At 33.2% G+C, this 19,701-nt stretch overlaps 2 protein-coding genes across 4 annotated transcripts; both read right to left on the bottom strand.

The window, feature by feature from the left end:
- Nucleotides 1-228: 228 nt before the first annotated feature.
- On the bottom strand, nt 229-14,426 carry LOC124446077 (ankyrin repeat and SAM domain-containing protein 1A-like). Of its 3 annotated transcripts, XM_046996876.1 has the most exons (33): nt 14,037-14,423; nt 13,796-13,876; nt 12,790-12,848; nt 12,337-12,434; nt 12,185-12,259; nt 11,804-11,884; nt 11,584-11,724; nt 10,645-10,720; nt 10,267-10,368; nt 10,059-10,102; nt 9,876-9,951; nt 9,609-9,634; nt 9,084-9,132; nt 8,906-8,934; nt 8,763-8,811; nt 8,648-8,676; nt 8,510-8,561; nt 7,456-8,440; nt 6,220-6,509; nt 5,761-6,146; nt 5,550-5,613; nt 5,366-5,460; nt 4,977-5,041; nt 4,618-4,804; nt 4,262-4,339; nt 3,264-3,632; nt 2,566-2,667; nt 2,404-2,475; nt 1,727-1,813; nt 1,240-1,377; nt 1,039-1,083; nt 894-955; nt 229-596 (listed from the first exon to the last, which is right to left on the bottom strand). In XM_046996876.1, the coding sequence occupies exons 1-32, from the start codon at nt 14,138-14,140 to the stop codon at nt 905-907; spliced, it is 4,185 nt and encodes a 1,394-aa protein (XP_046852832.1). In that variant the 5' UTR covers nt 14,141-14,423; the 3' UTR covers nt 229-596; nt 894-904. The 3 variants fall into 3 exon arrangements, 2 of the variants coding, with proteins under 2 accessions (XP_046852832.1, XP_046852831.1); XM_046996875.1 differs by having other exon boundaries at nt 229-955; XR_006948339.1 differs by lacking the exon at nt 229-596 and having other exon boundaries at nt 891-955; nt 2,400-2,475; nt 14,037-14,426.
- Nucleotides 14,427-14,924: 498 nt separating this feature from the next.
- On the bottom strand, nt 14,925-19,446 carry LOC124446724. Its single transcript, XM_046997587.1, has 3 exons — nt 18,267-19,446; nt 16,764-16,812; nt 14,925-15,797 (listed from the first exon to the last, which is right to left on the bottom strand). The coding sequence occupies exons 1-3, from the start codon at nt 19,211-19,213 to the stop codon at nt 15,600-15,602; spliced, it is 1,194 nt and encodes a 397-aa protein (XP_046853543.1). The 5' UTR covers nt 19,214-19,446; the 3' UTR covers nt 14,925-15,599.
- Nucleotides 19,447-19,701: the final 255 nt, after the last annotated feature.

The raw sequence follows: 19,701 nt of genomic DNA, 5'->3' as shown, positions 1-19,701 counted from the left end.
GGATTTTCTTTCCTCGATGCCAGTGGACAAACTACGAACGCATTTTCGTTCTTTAATACCAATGGACCATAATATTCCACTCACATATTCAAGCGTAGAGGCAAGAAAATACTAACGAAGTTTCGGAAACTCGTTTTTAAATATGGTTTCCGAAGCCGAAAAAGAAATGTTCACCCGCGATATATATAATGATTACATTCTATTGACGACAGTTGAACGAAGTTTAACTTACTGTTCTTAAAAAAATATTATATTTCATTTCGCGAATGTACAGCTGAGGTAAAAAATAAATTGATTCTACTAATGAATACCTCTAACATATAAAATAAATTGCTATTTCACTTCAAAATATATGTTGCTTTCATCTTTGAAATACTACAAGTTATGGCCTAGCAATTGTGATAATTAATATTGAAGCACAAAAATGTGCTTTTAAAAGAACATTAAATACTATAAATATTTAATATCAAAAGATATAGCCCACGGCTAAAATTATACATGGAAGGCAAAAGAAAATGCCTAAAAAACTAGGTTGTGTTATTTTGTTTGAGGTTCCACCTTTTCTTCTGACGGTCGTTTCATTGTTGGACGTTTTACTGTTAAAAAGAGTGCGTTAGGTTCAGCGATGAAGCCAAACCCATTTATTTAGTCGTACTACATAAATTTTATGTGTTTGATCACTGTGAAAACAATAACGACCATGTTCGGGAAGTTTACATAGCAGGACTAAAACATGCGATACTGACTTCACCTACGATAAGGCTGCACTGAACATAATTAAAAAAAATTCCTTTTTTGGTTGAATGAAAAACGCAACAGGAGAAAAAAGGGTTTGTAAAAGGCGATAAATGCTATTGCTGTTAATTTTCATTTTGGCAAGAAACATCACTCACTGGCCATGTCTTTATTTGTTTCCGCTAGTGTATTGCGCATGCGTGTATTGCTCATAGGCAAGCTATAGAAAAAAGTAAGACAAACATATCAATGAACACAGAACAATTCAAGGTAAATTCATATTGGTCCAATTATTATATATACCTCGAAAGCTTGTCCCAAGGTCATTACAATTTCATCAGATACTGCCTGTAAGGGCAAATGATACATGCATTGAAGCTAATAAAAAGTAATCATGGATGCTTTAACACTTTAACTTTGGACGATTCAAAAATTACAAACATGCGCCAAACTATCCATTAAAAAATTATTATATAAAACGAAGTTAAAATAATTTTGACTTACGGAATTGTGAACTTTAAAAACATGACAATAATGTGCATTTGCCTTTTGATCTTTAGCGATGTAAGCCAAGACAGAGCGATCTTCAAGATCTTGAGTACAATATGATATGTTGTGGATGTAGTGTGAGCTAATTACGATCTAAAATAAAACATAAACTTTTCAATCGTTTAAAAGTTTAAATTTTATAACTTACGTAAACACAAAGAGAGAAAAAAGTGGCAATTCTAAAGAGACTGTGCTGAGAAGGCATGAACAGAAAGTAAGAGACCAACGTAGCAAAAATATTTCCTTAAAGTTCAGTTACTAAGTATTGGTAATGGTGAGTTTTCAACAAAAATATTGTAGGTCAATTAGACATTCTATCAATATTCTATCATTTGACACTAAAAATGATCAAGATCAGTTGCAGGGTCTCCTAGATACGCCAACATAACTCCAATCGCAGTGCATATTTGATATTTATAGTGGTCTTTAAAAGAAAACTCACCCTAGACTTGGCGTCAATAAATCTCACTCCAGTTACAGATATTGATAGAATCACAGCAGGAATCTTTTGAAGTTTCTGTGTGGACATCTTTTGAAAAAATATATATAATAGTTTGCAAGCCACAATGGTGACTCCAGAAAGATAATTTTCAGCTTAAAATGCTGGTCTGACATCGTGACAAACACGACGTCAAATGAAATTATCAGTTTTGCAAGGAAGGAAATCATTTACCAGAAAAAAAAGATGACTCAAGATTCAGATGATGTGGTCGACGTTTTACATCGAAAAAATACGTGTAAAAATAGGTTTTATGTGTTTGTTTTATTGTCGTTGTTTTCAAGGCCTTAAAAGAGAATGTTTTTAAAAAGTCGAGGATGAAAAGTATTATGAACGCCACCACGTGTGATATGGCACTATCACCACGTGACGTTTCATGACTTCACTTCTCAAAATAAAGTAAATGAGGTTCTTAGTCATCTTGAAAGAGATTTGGCGTGTTAATAATTCATACAAAAATAAAAGCTTTAAAGTGATGAACAAAAACAAAATAAAATTTTATCATTACTGTTCCCGCTAAGAAGTAAAATGTCAAGCAATGTAGCAAAGATAATGGAATGAATAGAACATAAAATAAGCACGTGACTGGCCAAGATTATAATTAAACTAATCATACCTACCCTCATTTTTCTGCAAGCCTCAATGGTTGATGATTCTCCAATTATATCTTTGATGAAATGAGAGCCAAGATACTATAAGAAAGTCGAAGTAAATGCTCTTATATCAAAGCTTGCACGACAAGGCTCAGGACTTTAAAACGCTATCTGCTATTTAACCCTTACCTTGGTTGTATAATTGACACTTCCCCTCAGCAATGCCTCAGGAGGGTGATTCCATTGTGGTGAACGACTACCGTTCCTTTGAATATTGACCTTAGTAGGGTCCTATAGAAATAAGTCATTATGTACACGAGGAAGAGAAACAAATAATAAAATAAGCGCGCAAAATTGGTACTTTTACAAAGTCCAACTTCGTAATTGGGCAAATTTGGTGAATGGTTTGAGCCCAGGTGTATCGTTACATTGTCTGCAGATGTAGATCATCCAAGTTAGTAGAGTCCTGCGAAGGACTCTTGGTGTTGATATTGACTCTGAAGATGACTACCGCTAAGGTTGTCGAAACGTCAGTCAACATCAACGCCGACAGTCCTTCTAAGGACTCTACTAACCTTGATAATCTACATCTTGAGCATATTAGTGCAAATCTACAATTACTAAAAAATATCTTCGTACAAGATAACCGACTGTAATGGGTACGTTGAAACTTGATGACATTTTATGGACAACTGTCCATTTCGGTTATTGCATGCTAATTTATCGTTCGTAAAATATATCTAAAATACGAATGTTTAAATTTTTTAGTTCAAATGCCAGGTATCTAAGTGGAAGTAAGATTTCATTAATAAGATCATTTATTCAATTCTTGTCATTTTACAAGCAAAAGATCCAACGGTTAGAAGATCACAGAATTTACATAATACCTGTTGTTGTTGTTCCGATTTTTGTGGTGGCGCTTGCACTTGTGAGGGAAGTTGCGCATGTTCTTTCTGCTGATTTTGTTGTTTATGCATAAATTTTGGTTGTGGTATCTCCTGTTGTTGTTGTCGATGTTTTCGTTCACCGTCTCTCGATGTTTTTCCATTTTGTGATAAATCATTGTGACTTTGCTCTTCTTTAAACTGTACTATTTCCGTGGCATTTCTGCCGTCTGTTGTGGAAGAATGTTGATGAAAACCAGAGGATTTCCATTGATATATCCCAGGATTGACCATATCCAAAGTCTCTCTTCGTTCACCTCCAAACACGTCAATCTCAGCTAAGCGATCTTTGATGTCCTCAGCTGATACAATCTACAAAAAACCAATTTCACAAATAAAATTAAAACACGCAACAAAATATATACAATTAAATATTCCTAGTTCACAAATATATCAGAGAAGACGTTATCTCAGTGTTTGTTTATCAAACAAGAAATTCCTTCGCTTTTTACAAAGTAGACTGCGTATGCTAACGAACACAGGAAGGAGATATACCGTGTGGTAAAAAACTATGGTAAGAAGATTTTAGATTTACATATGTTAGGGAAATGTACACGTAATTATGATGAAAACACATACAAGACAAAAAGTAATGTAATTACTATGGCAACGTATTTAACAATGATGGTTATATGTTATTCTATGGTGATGTATTGACAATGATAAGGAGAGATATGGTATTTTCTATGGTGATGTATGCACAATGATAAGGAGAGATATGGTATTTTCTATGGTGATGTATTGACAATGATAAGGAGAGATATGGTATTCTATGGTGATGTATTGACAATGATAAGGAGAGATATGGTATTCTATGGTGATGTATTGACAATGACAAAGATACATATATGTTATTCTATTGTGATAAGTTTCAACTGATAAATTGTGATAACTATCATAACATACAAAAAAAATTCGATCATATAATTGGTTTACCATACCAAGGTGTCACGTCGTTTGACCTCCGGTAATGAAGCCAAAATTCGCTTTCTATGACCTAGTGTGTGAATTGCTAATATCTACATGAAAGGAAAGAGTTTATATTTTCAGCCAACGGCTTAAGTCGGTACTGAAGACAGTATTCAATAATTATAAAACATATGATAAACTCCTAAACTTGCTTTAGTACTTTTTAGTGTATAAATTCGTTTTCACGATTATTGTTCAAAAAATTGACAAATGAAAACAAGTCCATCATATAAAAACAGGAAAACAGCAAGTGCACATGTCTTAGAAATGTGGAATATGAATACATCGAGTTTCTGAGAAGTGCCATCAGTAAAATGAAATGACTTACCGACTCCAGTTCCAGTTCCCACATTTGTTTTATTCTGTCAATAGAATCATAACCTTTTTGATGAAAGAGATCAAGATATTCCTCCAGACGCAAAGCATTTAGCCATTCTTCAACAGTACTTGGTTTAAAGTTATTTACTCCGACACGTGGAGGCAGCGGAAGCTGCGCAACGTTATCCAATATTTTTCTGCAAGATGCGAATGAAAGCAAAACACAGAAATAAAAAAAAAACTTGAAACATACTACAATTATTTAACAACAGGAAAACTGCTGCACACAGCACAATCTGTACACAAAAATGATTCGAAGTTTGTCTATATACATGAAAACTAGAAAATCAAATTTATTTGTGTACTGACCTTCTATAAACAGGATCGAGTACGCCCATTTGAAGAAGATCTTGTTCCTCTAATATACCACCAGCCTACAAGCAATCAATTCTATTTATAATATTGTGTATGTATAATATACGTATAACAATATCGAAACGATATTAATGCTCAATATTATAATACTTATAAAATATAATAAATATAACCGTACAATAATATATGAAATGTTGCCGTAAAGTCACTACAATGTGCTTCAATCATCAGACGAATTAAAACAATATATAAAGTACACTACCAATTTACCACATTTATTTGATAATCATCATATAATGAAATCATTCGTTCCAAACAATTTATCTAAACGTTATTTCCTCGCCATATAAACAGCAAAATACCCTAATTTAGGTCACACTTACCAGAAACTCGATGTCATCAAATCCGTTGGCCAAAAGGTACGATTCATACAAGCCAAGATCAAAACCACTCAACCACTTACCAACATCACTTGTCGCTAAAACAAATGGAAGTTAATTGTACACAGCAAGGCTATCGCACCTATTACCGTTATATGAAGATAGCTATACATATGCGATAACTTACTGTGTTCGACTTCTTTACGTTCCTCGCCAATTTCTTCGCCAAGAATATTCATAAAATTTTCTATCTATTATGTGTAGAAATATATTTCAGTACGTTTTAAGTAAGTTCCACAAAGTGTCTTGTTGTAGGATAACCGTATATTATTCAAACAATTTTCGTCAATGCTACGTTCATGACAATCGTTTTGATTGAAATTCTTTGACGTACTTACTTTTTTCCATTCTTCATATTCATCAATGGGTCCATCACCTAAAGAACTTAATCGGAGATTTTCCTTATGTCTGCTTTCGCTCGTATTCGCACCAGAGTCTTCATCTAATTTAGACGCAGATGGATGATCAAACATCACATTCTCGTACTTTAAGGACCTGTTTCGAGGTCGGGAATCGTCAAGAGTATCAGAGGTTGTTCGGTTACTCTCGTCACTTTCTTCAGTATTACGCTCAGCCTGTGCCTCGAAGGCATGCAGAAGCACGTCACAGGCCGTTGTTGGTGAAGGAGGGGAAAAAGGTGGATAAGGAGAATTGAATTCATCGGTAGGACTCGTGACTCCAGAAAAAGCCTCTCTTAATGTGCAGTAATCATCTTCAGCAGAATCTGTAAATTAGAACTGCAAGGTTTACAACATACATGAAAGAAATAATCGGAAAAAAGAAAAACACTTCCGTACTTTTCTGTTCGCTTTGGGTTTGACTTTTTTGACGATATGGTTTAGGAAGAGGGGGTCTTACTCTCCCTTGAGCATCTGGTTTGGGACTTCCAGGTTCAACAGGAGCATGCAAGATATGCGGTGGCAAAATTTCATAAGCGTTGCGTGACTTTGAGGACGGACTGGCGCGAGTTGGACTTCGAAAAGGTAGTTCAAAGTTCTCATAATCTGTCGTACGACGTTCAGAAGGCGATGATTTAGAAAGAAAAGACGTTGGACTGTATTTAATATCTTGTATGGATGGTGATGATCTGAAATTGTTCAAATTTTATTTTACATCGATGAATATAAAGAAGCGAGTGTCTTTTTGAATTGATAGCAAGCGTTGAAATTGGTAGTCTCGTCCAATCAGAGACACCGTTAAGGAGGGAAGACTACTCGACGTTTAATATGGAATATAAAAAAAAAAGTTTCTCGGTATTACTACGCTCTATGAAGACGCTTCGGAAAAAATCTAAAAATATTCATGATGTGTCAATGTATTTTAAATAATTAACTGGGAAGATTCGCCAAAGAAGCCTGAAATATACAAATTATAAATAAAATTTAACAAAAAATGAGTTATGTGACAAATGATATTGGAGAATGCAAAACAAACCACTCACTAGGGTATGTATGAGAAAATACTTATGTAGAAAAAATAGATTTGAAATAAATAATGAAAAATAAAGCAGGTACTTCCGTGTTAAAGAAATAAAACGAAAGATGTTCCATAAACACTACTGAAATCAACCACATGTAAAATGGAACAAATTCAAACTATAAAAGACGTGATTAAAAAGTACACGCTAAAATTGTGGGCGAGCTCTTGGTAACCCTGCGGTTCTGCCTTGGAGTATTCACTCTCCTGTAAATTCTACCTGTGTTATTTTCTTCTCAGTAAATACTACCATAAAGTACTGATTTTCTTCTCTGTAAATACTACCATAAAGTATTAATTTTTTCTATGTAAATACTACCATAAAGTATTGATTTTCTTCTCTGTAAATACTACCATAAAGTACTGATTTCTTCTCTGTAAATACTACCATAAAGTATTGATTTTCTTCTCTGCAAATACTACCATAAAGTATTGATTTTCTTCTCTGTAAATACTACCAAAAGTATTGATTTTCTTCTCTGTATAAATACTACCATAAAGTATTGATTTTGCATATCATTAAAAAAAAATGAAATAAAATACGAATATTCACATACCGTTCCATTTCTCTTTCAACACGTGTGGCAAAAGCCGTCGAATTTTGATGAGATCTAGGGATGTTGAATTCGTAGTTTGCAGGAGAGGCTGGCACATTTTCATAGATCATGTCTGTTTTTGCGTTTATGCTTCCCTTGCGTGGTGGAATAACAATATTTTCGTAATCTGTCATTCTTTTTGCAGGAGAAAATGAAAGATCTCGTTTTTTTGCTCCTTCGGGATCACTGCGAGTCTCTAATCTTCCTCCAACTAAACCATCGCCTGCTTTTCTATCCTCTAAATTTCTAGGAACATCAATATTTCCGTATGGCGATTCAGAAGCTCCTATTGGTTCAACTCGTCTAGGAGGAGATGAAACAACGGTATCGTACGAAGTATTACGTGGTAACGAGCGGTGTTGCGAGGGAATCGATATTGGAGAAGACGGGTTACTTTTAGGTTCTTCATTAGAGTACGGTAACTCCACAAATTCATAAGATGAATCAAAGTTGCCACGTTGATTCTTAGACGATAATTGTCTACCAGCATCGACTACATCATTCTGCTTTTCCATATTATCATTTTGCTGAGTGAAGCTTCGAACGTTTTGATTTTCTGATGAACGCACAGCAAACATTGGCCTGTCACTTATGGGAGCTTGAACAAGACCGTATATACCTGTTACCTGTTGACTTTTGTTAACATTACTCGCTGATAAACAGGCCATTTCATAAGCACTGCGAATCTTGGCAGGCATAGTTGCACTCTTACTTCTGTTAAACATCCCATACGAACTTTCAACAGCTTTTGTTTTGCGTGGAGAGTTATTAAATGGTACATTATATTCAGACATTCCAACATTCAATGATTGAGAACCACGGAGAACTGTATGATTTGTATTGACGAGTTCAGAAGCCTGACGGGGCGGAGGGACAAAGTCATAGTTTTGTGGCGATGAGTCCTTTCTTGTAGCAACCGAGTTCGTAATGTTGGGTTTTTGACTGGCTACAAAACAAAACTCAAAAATTCAACATGACGATGTGACGTAAAAAATTGAAAAAATCATTTTCATACCATTTATTGATCGTGGTGTTGGTACTTCATCGTAACTTTGCCGTCTCGTTGTCTTTATTGTAGAAAACACAAAATGTTCGTTAAATTAAAGCTTCAGTTTGGTAAATAACAGGTATAACAGGTATAATATTTATTAACCTGAGATAAATGATCGTTTGAGTTCTTCCCTAACAATAAAAATATTTTATGCTACATAAAGTATACTACAACATATCTAACGAATGAAAGTCAACAGTATGAGAAGAGGACTTACTTGATGAAACCGCTGGTGGGACAATATCGTAGACGCCTGTAACTGCTTCCTATATTAAATAGGTTACAATTTAAAAAATATTACATATCAAGTTTTACGTTATGACATAAAATGATACGTATGATTACGTAACTATTGTCTACCTCAGCTGTATAACCCAATCTCTCTGTTTCTGACACCGAGAAAAAACAAAAATATAAAATAATTTCACGAAGAAAATCGGAAAACTGGCAACAAATTCTTGTAGTTAATAATCGCTCAGAAGTACGGAATGTTATGAGCAAATATTTAAATAACTGCAATGAACGACAAAGTACCTACTTCCAGAGGACAATGGAGGAGGAATTTCATCATAACGTGTAGATTGATGCTATAAAAAATGGCCGTTATTAATCGAAAAAATCACTTAATTATTAATAATAAAAATGCTACTGGCATATGAAAGATGCCACACAAGAAAATTTACAAGAAAAATGCTCTGTCTCGAAAAGGGTTGAATTTAGAGAAGGTCTGCAGACTGGTGCTAATTTGACATTTGATGTTGAAAGAAAAGAAAGCGTCATTAGTGTTTCCTGCAGCACACTCCCGAAACTTTATCCATTATAATAAAAAGATAAAGAAATTTAATAAAAAGTCTGACTTGCTATGCGAAGAAACGAGACTAATCTATTGTGCATCCACCCGTGGTCTAAAAAGCTAGAAAAATTGATGAGTTTGTAAGATACCATTACCATGTGTATATACATGTATATATAAATATGTGGTGGTTGACTTTAACATTAACTTTCTTATTGCTAACTTTTTGATGAATCATTTTAACAAATTTAAATATAAATGTTTACTTACAACCTTTGGAGACGAGTTTCCAAACTCTGTAACAAAAAAATGTTTATATGAATAACTAGGCTTAAACGGAGATTTACATAACACTGAAGATTGACCCTAGTAAGTAATACTGTTATATCTATCCGTACTTTAGATCGTCTTTAAAACCCGTTACAAATGATGAATATATGTACGATACGAGAAGCCACACGCAACGACTTTCAACTACGATAACTTTCGGTAATAAAGTACAAGAGATGAAGACCAAAACAAAAATTTAAATCATACCAGATATCGGACGTGGTGGAGGTATTTCATCGTAACTTTGATTTCCTAAATTGCATGCATCGGATACTGTCCGACTCTACATAGTAAAAATACGTTCATGTTAATGACATGTTTCATAGGAAATATACGTATTTTTACACGACGTCATACTTGTTGATATTTTAACCAATATTATATAACTACCTTTCCTCCATAGTAAGAGGATTTCTCTTCATTTTGAATGTGTGCTGAACAAAGCAAAATTCATCAGATGCGTTAGCTTCTGTGATCATTATATAATCACGAAAATCATAAATTCACGACAATTAAGTGATCGTTGAGCATTTTCTGAACATTTCAACATGTTTTCCCTTCCTCCGATGACAAAAAAATTACTTAAATAATAACATACTGTATATCTTAGCCGTAATTTCACGAGATCTTTGAGAAGGATTTGCAGATAATAAGTCCATAACAGTTTGTCCTTTTTTGTCCCGTAAGTTAATATCAACACCTATCACAAAAGGTTTTGTGAAGACTGAGGATGCATTTAAAACATAAACACAACACAATGTGTGATGGTGAAATAGACAAAATTTACTTGGTACAAGATGGAGTAGACTTTTTAAAAGCATATTGCAAAGTAGAACTAAAGGAATCCAAAGACATAAGGATCCCTTTGCACGAGCCTTACAATGTAACAAACATAAAAAGTCGCATTATTCTATAGCATGAAATCATAGGTAAATTTTCAAGACCTAAAAATTTAATGTTGAGCGTAAAAGCTTACCATTTTGTAGTAGAAGTTTGACAATATTACTCTTGCCAAAAAGAGCAGCGACATGTAAAGGTGTACCATCATTAGACTAAAGAGATAGAATATACGTTTTTATGTAAAATAGTTGTATGTAATTACTTTAGCACTACCAACATAGTATATATAGATAATTGCACAACATCAACTGAATAATTTGGTTTGTACGATTTGGTTTGTACGTACGATTTAACAACAATGTGGTTTGTACCACAGGGGCGATTTTGTAGAGAGAGGTGCCATATCTGGATTTAATTTCGCTAAGTACTTTGTGGGTGTCGCCCACAAAACATTTATTATTTTCACTGTTTCACATACAGATAACTGTACTCGACTAAAGTCTCGAAATTACTACCCATCCCTATTGAATATAGTCTCTAAGTACCCCCTATTCACATGATTGTACACTAATAATGATTAACTATATGATTACGTAATTCAAATCGTCTCAGTTCCCACAACCATTAACTATTATTTTCTGCAGAATGAAGAAAATTTTTTTTATATGCCCTTGGCAGCCCAAATGTGAATCGGCGTAACGGGTGGTGTAGCTTATATTAAGCACATTTTCTTGTCGCATCCAAAAAGCATGGAGCACTATTGACATAGGTACGTAAATGAGTAATCAAGACTGTTGAGTTTAGGCTTCTCCAGGGAGCAGGGCCATTTAGCTGATGTAATGTTAGCTGTATTAGTAAAGTGCAATAATATTCTAAAAAATTATCAATCATCAATAGCAAGAAATATGATTCCCATACAGGACTGAATTATACCTACTGAGCATAACAGAGGGTGGAAGACAGGGAATTTAGAATGCTATGCACCAAAAAACTGATCCAAATAAAGGCTTGCAACAGATGCATCAATATTTTATGGATAAATTAAACAAAATAAAAATAAAACTGTTATAGAAACCTCAAGATTAGCTGACATTCCTTTATTTAGTAAAGTGTTCACAATGTCATAATGGCCATTTCTTGATGCTAAATGTATGGGAGAGTGGCTACTGATGGTTGCCTTTGCCAATGTAGGAAAATATGTCAAAAGATAGTTAACCTAAACAAAAATAAGCTATAAATGTCTTGCTTTGCAATATGGTTAAATACACTGTAAACAAAATCTTTAATTCTCTTACTGCATCCAATCTACCATATTGAGCAGCAAGATCTAATGCTGATTCATTCTTTGAATTACGTAAATTAGGATTTGCAAGACACTAAAAACATTATTATATAGTATAAGTAACATGAAATACACAACCACTTGATTGTTGATTTTGACATTCTAAAGAATATTTAAGAACCAAATACTTCCAATTGAGTTTTATTGCATAGAATTTTGAATTTGAAATAAAACTATGTAAATGTTTTAATTGACTTATGTAATGCATAATCTGCATTGCTACTGGTTATTATGGTTGAATAATTCTTTATTATTACTTCCCCTGAAATGGTTAACTGTTTGGGAATGCAAAAAACTGCATTGTAATTATTTCAGTTACCAATGAATAACCTACCTCAAGTAAGACTACAATCACTTTGTTATGGCCATATTGACAAGCTAAATGAAGAGCTGTCTCATTATTGTTGTTCTAAATAAGATATAAATTTCAAGTGTTCAATATCTCTTCATGTAAGCAACATAATACACATTCAAGGAGTAGTAAACCGTTTCATTGACATTGGCTCTGGAAGGTCCACGATTAAGCAAAAGCTCCACCACTTCCGCATATCCATTCCAAGCTGCCAAATGCAATGGATAACTTCCTAAAAAGCATAAAAACATAAAATTAAAAGGTTATTACAATGCCAAAAAAATGCACAATGTATAATGATGTAAAATGGTTATTGATGTAAAATGTACAATTGTAACATCAGGTACAATGTATTACAAATTAAATTTATGAATTAATAAAAATAATAGTAATGCATTTATGTATATTATTGTAATGTTATTTTTCTTATTAATTTTATTAGTTTTATGTAATATGTTGCAATGACTAATGGCTTTTATGGTAAGTAGTTAAGTATTAATGTATATAGTACTACTACATTAATTAAAACCTTAAAAACAGATCTAATCAAAAAATTATTCATCATAAATAAATATAATACTCATTACCTGCAAAATCTGGAATATTTGTTGATGCTTCATACTTTAGCAACATTTCAACTGCATCTCTACAACCACACATTACACTACAGTTAAAAATCCAAATCCCAAAGAAAACATTCAAGTACAAAGAATGAACTATATTGGAACAATTGCTTTTTGTGAAAAAGAAGTTAATTTTTAAGCATGAGAGGTATCGCAACAGTGAATTTCAGGTACAATTATCATAAATATACACACAACTCTGTTTATAACATCTTATGCATAAGCACACAAACATAGAATGACATTAAAACATGATTCAAGCAACTTATGTCTCAAATAAAGAAAGCTCACATAAAAGAAAGCACTAACAACATTGTGAACAATTTTCAGTCAGATTATTGTATCATCTTAACTTGTTAAGATAAATTCGTTATTTGACAATATGCAAAACTAACAAAATTTAAATACTTTCTAGAGGAATATAAGTTCAAAGACTTCTCAATTTGGTTCAATTTATATTGAACAATAATTTCAAGACAAACAAACTTGATTAAGACATCAAGCTAAAAACTACCATAATTAGAAGTCCATGTTACAATGCTTTCTATCAGACAGGGCATTCATATGTAAAACTTGCAATTGATATCAACTAATTACTTTAGTGCGATAATGTGAAACACGCAGTATGAAGATTCAACAAAATTACAATCACAAATATGGCAATAATTTAACACTTTTCAATTTCGTATTTTAATTCTAATAATTACCTTTTGTTACTTTTTCACACAAATGTAAAACATCAAAATGAATATCAGTAATATTTTTTTTACGAAATATTTCCTATTTACAAATTGATCATAATTGAAAAATACTTGTCCTTGACATAAAGTAAAATCCTAAATCAGTAAGTATGTCAATGTGTTGTGAAGATAGTTATTATGAGCGTCAGCATTCTTGATCAAATATTTAAAACATTTCAAATAAAATAATTTTGTTTGCACAGCACGCAGATATAAAACATAAAACAAACCTTTTCCCATTTAAAGCTGCTTGATGCAACGGTGTACAACCATTGTTATCTTGACAGTTAGGACCAACCGACTTTCGTATACTATAAAATTAAAACGGCGGTTTCAGTCTCCTCGATTTAATTCATGTACTTTCTTTTTAAAGTTAAAGAAAAACGTAATAAGAAACCTTATTGCCGATTTTTTAAATGTAATTGCTCGAAATCGATTTATAAACAACAAAAGATGTTACTAGCAACAAACCTGAGAAGTGGACCAGACTTCTTAGCTCTTTGACTTAAAATTTTATCAATTTGGGCAACATTTCCCGTCTTGGCAGCTAGGATTAATTCTTGCTCTTTTCCCATGACAATTAGTTCAGCATCAAAATACAATACATTCACAATAAAATAAACCACAACACCCAGACTTTCTTTCCGACATATTTACGGATTTAACAACATGACCATATCAAATTTTTGATACCAAGTTCCGGTATGTGCTCGCGTGGTCATGGTCATGACATGGTTCCCGGTTTCCGTTTGCACAATTTCGTTTTCACTTATTTGGTATGGAAGGGTTTTACTAATTTTAGCTTTTATACTTTACTATTTAGAGTTTGTTGTTGAAATATTTTGTCCCTTGAATTAATTGGTTTCATAAAGTTTGAGCCATTCCAGCAGGCGCATCGCTAATAGGGGCCTGGGAAGCACATATAAAAGTTTTTGTACCCTTCCCCCCTCCCCCACACACAAGAAAAACGTTCTGCATCAATTTTAAAATTGAGAAAGAAACACGTCGCATTAACACAACTACAATCACGATATTTGCACAACAGCACTAATATACAGGGAAGCGTTCTATAAGCCGGGCGAGTTAGTTTGCATCGTTGTTAGCATTGCAATAACGCTTTCTGTGTGGATAGCCCTGTGTGAAAGTTTTTTCTTACATGAAAATGAAACAGAAACTAATGGAAAAATTCAAAGATGGGAAGAAAGAACAAGTAATATATTAGTGCTTGGAACGCTTGCCATAAGCCATATTATTGTACCCTGTCATTGAACTTGATTTTTGAATAAGATCGTCTGATTGTCAACGTTCGATTGCGTGGACAACGTCCTTCAAATACTGCAATTAATGAAAATACTGCAATTCTGTGCGTATTATAATATGCCAATATTCATTAAAATAATCGATATAATGATTACCATACTGTATAGGTCATTATTAGTACAGTTTCGTTTACACGTTGAGTTCAGTCGAGTATTTTCAATTTTCGCCTAAAATTATTTGCAAAACCATAGTGCACCATAGTGAACTAAATACAAGATTAAAGAAATAGTATTCTATGAAAATTTTCGAAACTGAGGACAAAATCTCTGATAAATATATTGTTGGTACTCGGCATGAACGAGAAATTTATAAATAAAGTTTTAGTACACAATACTAATTATCTTTATCATAAAATATCAGTTTTTTTGTACTGAAACAAGCAAATAAAAGCAATAAATTTCAACGTCTTTTCAAGACTTAATACCTACTCGACATTATACTCCAAATTTCGTCATTTCTACGATTCACCGAATAAGTTTATACACACCAATTCTAACATATCGTTGTTTTTAACAGTTCCTCTTGTATGAAAAACCTTTTGACAATACAAGATACAAATTCAAGCCAGTTCACTCCTAAAATTCACAGGTATGTGTTAATAAATTCAAAGCAATCTGCTCCGTGTCAGACCTCTTTACAGTACTCTTATTTGTAAATTTTAGCAAGTGTACGACCAAAAGCGTTAATTTTTAATTTAGTATACATTTTATTAAATCAACTGGAAGGATTTTGAAGCTGTTGTCTCAGAGATTCATTTTCTTCTTTAAGTCTTTGGTTTTCACTAGTTAACTGTTGAATAGTCGATTTTAATTTTTGGTTTTCACTAGTTAACTGTTGAATAGTCGATTTTAATTTTTTTACATCTTCATTAACCCCTTGTAGAAGATCCGTCTTGATTTGAACGACTTGACTCTTAAAAATAAAAAAACTGCATAAAAGCTAGGCCAAAGAGAATTCACTGGTCATGCCTGGATAACTTATTACACTTCCAGTCAGCAGATTTCGAAAATAAATGTTATTTTTATGGCAAACAAAGTCCTTTTATCACCATTGAAAGCAAGTGTTCGCACAGTGCAGTTGGCGCTTGCCTGTATATGTCTCGTGGGCATATTTTCGAAAATACAAAAATACTTAATGGAAAAATTTCCAGACATTTCCAGTTTTGCAGGTGTGGAATAACTGGTTCAAACTTGAAATATTCTCACCATATGTGTGTGATGTGGGTGGGAGTTGGGCTTGCTTAAACTTTTTATATCACGTCTGTAAATGCTTGAGTAATTTTGCCAATAATTAATCTTTTTTCTGTATTTTATAATGCACTCAAAATGAACAGTCTTTCCGCGATACTTTTTTGTCAATATGTTATGCTGTTGTTTCCAAAATCATTTCAATGTTTTTACATTGTCCAAACATGGTATTATGATTAAAAAACAAGGGGTCTGGTCTGACCTAGATGTATAAATTTGTATGTTTGCAGAGAGAGACTTAAGTGGGAAGTTTTGAGACACTATCACAACATCGCCGAATATATTTAATAAAACATTACATTTAACATAGTAATGGAAGCTATTAAATTATTAACATTTATGAAAAATTTTACATTTAATGATAACACAATCCAAGAAGTGAACACCCAAAATATAATCAAAGTCAGAAAATGTACATAGGAAAACGTACATAGGCAAAAGTACTTACACAGTGAATGATGCCAAAGTTCAACAAAGAATTTTGATAGGATGTGAACAGTAGTTTAAAAATTACAAGGTATTTCATTACAGCATTTAACTCATTTAACTATTGATTGTACTGTTTAGCAAAAAAGCATATTTGAATAAAAAACCAGCTAGACTGACCAAACAAGTAAAAAGCTTGCCTTACCATTGCTTTAAGTATTTTCTCTGCAACTCTATCATCCTCAGAATCCAACCTACAGAGTACAAATATGGATGTAAAAATGTCATAGCAGGCAACTAAATAGTTAAAGTAATATTATCATATTAACATATGATTATTATACATATCTAAACATAACAGTCATCTTAACGTGATAGCCAAGGAAATGTTCAATCTTGCATATGTAATAAATTTATAATGGTGATAAGGTAAAAAATTTGTTAATATACTAGCTCTAATAGTCTATCAATACAATTAGCCCCAATAATAGGATATGAAACCTTGCTTTAATTCAATTTTCATATATCCCCAACTAACAAGTAATAAGAAAATATTCACCAAATTACCTATATATTTACTATAGCCTTGGAAACTATATTGTTTTATATATACATGCAACAAAAATACAACCACTAAAAACTTCATATCAGTAAGATGATAATCTATTTTTCAACTACAGTAACACCAAATCAATAATGTACTCATGCTAAAACATCAAACACAATGGATATTCTCAATCAATTTTCAAATAATTGCCAAATGCATTGTTTTAGGAAAATTTAAAACAAAATTTTTAAGCTGAAAGTGATTTGTTTGCATGTGGATTATTTATGGTGACAAAGCTGCATTTGGGCAACCAAAAAAATAATTTCTTCCAGTCCTCTCAACACCAAAAATTCTTTATGGGTCAATGAAGTATGAGTTTCAATTTATTTTTTCCTTCAACATCAGCCAAGGTATATGTCTCTTGGAACACAGATACGTTTCAAAAATAATAAAACCTCAGAAATACAAACTAGTTTAGTATGTCTCTTTAGCATGTACTGTCTCTTCCTTTCAAAACTGGATGAGAATTCCTGTTTGGTAATATTTCAATAAAAACAAAAAAACAACAACAAAAGATTGCAGTGTGCAGCTTGTGCCAAAAAGCAATCAGTGCAGTCAAAACCACAAATACACATTCAAAACAAGCACATATTGTCTAACACAAGTTAATTGCATCTTGTTCTACAGTTCATAACTTAATGCATTTGCAGTGTTCTTCCCTATTTTTAAAAAAAATAACCAAACAATTTTTCTCTTTCCAAAAAAAACCACAGAAACTGAGATAAATTATTTGGAACTGCACAGCTATACAAAGCAATGTGAAAATTTAGCTAACCACTAATATAAAATGGGTTTTGTGTTCAGTTATCCCATAATAAAGAGCACCCCATGCTAGTTTTGAACTATAAATAATGCAAGACAATATTTTTTAATTCTGAATAAACCCCTTCCTTCAAAGTCAGGAGTGAAAATAAAATCAATTTGATCATAACCAAGGCAGTGCTATATTTTGATCAATCGAACCAAATAATCATTGAAAGAATTCTGTTTGAAAAGATAATAACAATTGTTTTTGTAATGATTTCATCTCTTTTGCAATGTTTGGCATGCTCAACTAAAAAACATAACTTTATCAACATACTAAGGAAAATAAATGTATACCTTGATAATCCTTCATCTGTATTTGCTACAGCAGCTTCACTGATCGAAGCACCTGCATTTTCAACAGCAGAGATACTATTCAAAAGCTCATCTGGACCATTGTCTGCCTTTGATACGAATGAATTCTCAACTGCATCTAACACAGTTATAATATGACTCTTATCGTCACAGTTTGTCTCACTTGATAAATTTGCTTGGGAATTTCCTTCCGTTGCAGGAAAATCAATATTTTGATTGCTAGATAGAGACAGAGCTCCTGTATTGGAACTAAAAGTCAACGTACTTCGAATAACAGGGTCTGCATCTCCTTTCTCATTAGAAACGTCTGAATTACAGCCTGGTAAGTCTGGTAAAAGATGTTCAGCGGAAGGTGGTGGATATTTAACAAAATCCCAACATCTCCATCGCCCACGAGTGTATGGCTTGCTATCATAGCGCGGTATTTTAACCACTTTAAACCTCGAAGTTCCATTACCATTACCTAATACATGAGCCACACCAGACTCGTTATATATCTCTTCTTCTTCGACGTCTTCAGTTTCGTTAAGTTCGTCAATATCGTCATACCCATTGCTATCTCCGCGAGATCGACCTTCGGTCGACTCAATGCTCGTTACCTGAAAGGATATTTTCTTTTTTGGCTGCACAGTAATATTTGCTGTAATAATTGTGCCGCTGTTTTGTTCAGACACACCAACATTTCCAAGGTTCTTATGCTCAGTCAGTGAACTCTCATCCGCTCGTGTATCAATATTTTTATCATCCGAATCGGTCTTGACTGTTGATTGAAAACTATTTGCGTTCTTGGACTCTACCTCGGTAGATACTGGCAGTTTTAAATCATTACTTATTTTTTCCGAACTGTCCACAGGCTTTTCTTCTATGATCTGAGCGACATCAGTCGAGTCGTTCACACCAGTTTTATTGAAGGTTTCTTGCTCACTCATATCCCTTCATAATTCTTGACAATTTTGACTCGGAGAGGACAATCAAAAAGGCCACTCAGAGCTAAATAAGGATAACCTGAATATTCAACCAAGTCTCGCTTTCAAAAACTTTACCAAATGAATCAAACAAAGAAATATGCTCCAGATTTATTGCACTTTATTACTCCATGTTTTGAGTTTCTCTACGAAGTGTTCATGACGTTTGGCTAGGTTCACTCTCGGCACCAGATTTCTTCCGTTAGCGCGGTCTTTCCCAATATATAATAAGCTGAACCATGGCTAAAATTCTATTGGGACATTAAGATAAACAGTAGGAGTCGAACTTTGATATATGCATTGAAATTCGCCTATACGACAGAATTCTGGTTTCAAGCCAACCCAACTTACACCATATTTAAAAAATTTCGGTATGTGCTAGACAAAGAAAAGTTGAATCTTTGCTTACAGCCTTACAAAAAAAGCTTCAACCATAGCCCTTAGCAATCATT

This window comes from Xenia sp. Carnegie-2017, unplaced genomic scaffold, assembly GCF_021976095.1.
Source record: "Xenia sp. Carnegie-2017 unplaced genomic scaffold, XeniaSp_v1 HiC_scaffold_22, whole genome shotgun sequence".
NCBI classification, from domain to species: Eukaryota; Metazoa; Cnidaria; class Anthozoa; order Malacalcyonacea; family Xeniidae; genus Xenia; species Xenia sp. Carnegie-2017.
Note: the sequence above shows the minus strand (reverse complement) of the source record. Positions and strands in the feature narration are given on the sequence as shown.

Excerpts from the sequence above, each read along its gene's own strand:
- LOC124446724 (XM_046997587.1), bottom strand. The coding sequence starts at position 19,213 with ATGAGTGAGCAAGAAACCTTCAATAAAACTGGTGTGAACGACTCGACT. Across the intron at positions 16,813-18,266 it reads ACAGATGAAGGATTATCAAG|GTTGGATTCTGAGGATGATA; the intron begins GTATACATTTAT and ends TGTACTCTGTAG. Across the intron at positions 15,798-16,763 it reads AGAAAATACTTAAAGCAATG|AGTCAAGTCGTTCAAATCAA; the intron begins GTAAGGCAAGCT and ends TTTATTTTTAAG.
- LOC124446077 (XM_046996875.1), bottom strand. The coding sequence starts at position 14,140 with ATGGGAAAAGAGCAAGAATTAATCCTAGCTGCCAAGACGGGAAATGTT. Across the intron at positions 11,885-12,184 it reads TGATTGTAGTCTTACTTGAG|TGTCTTGCAAATCCTAATTT; the intron begins GTAGGTTATTCA and ends TAATGTTTTTAG. Across the intron at positions 6,147-6,219 it reads AACCCAAAGCGAACAGAAAA|ATTCTGCTGAAGATGATTAC; the intron begins GTACGGAAGTGT and ends TCTAATTTACAG.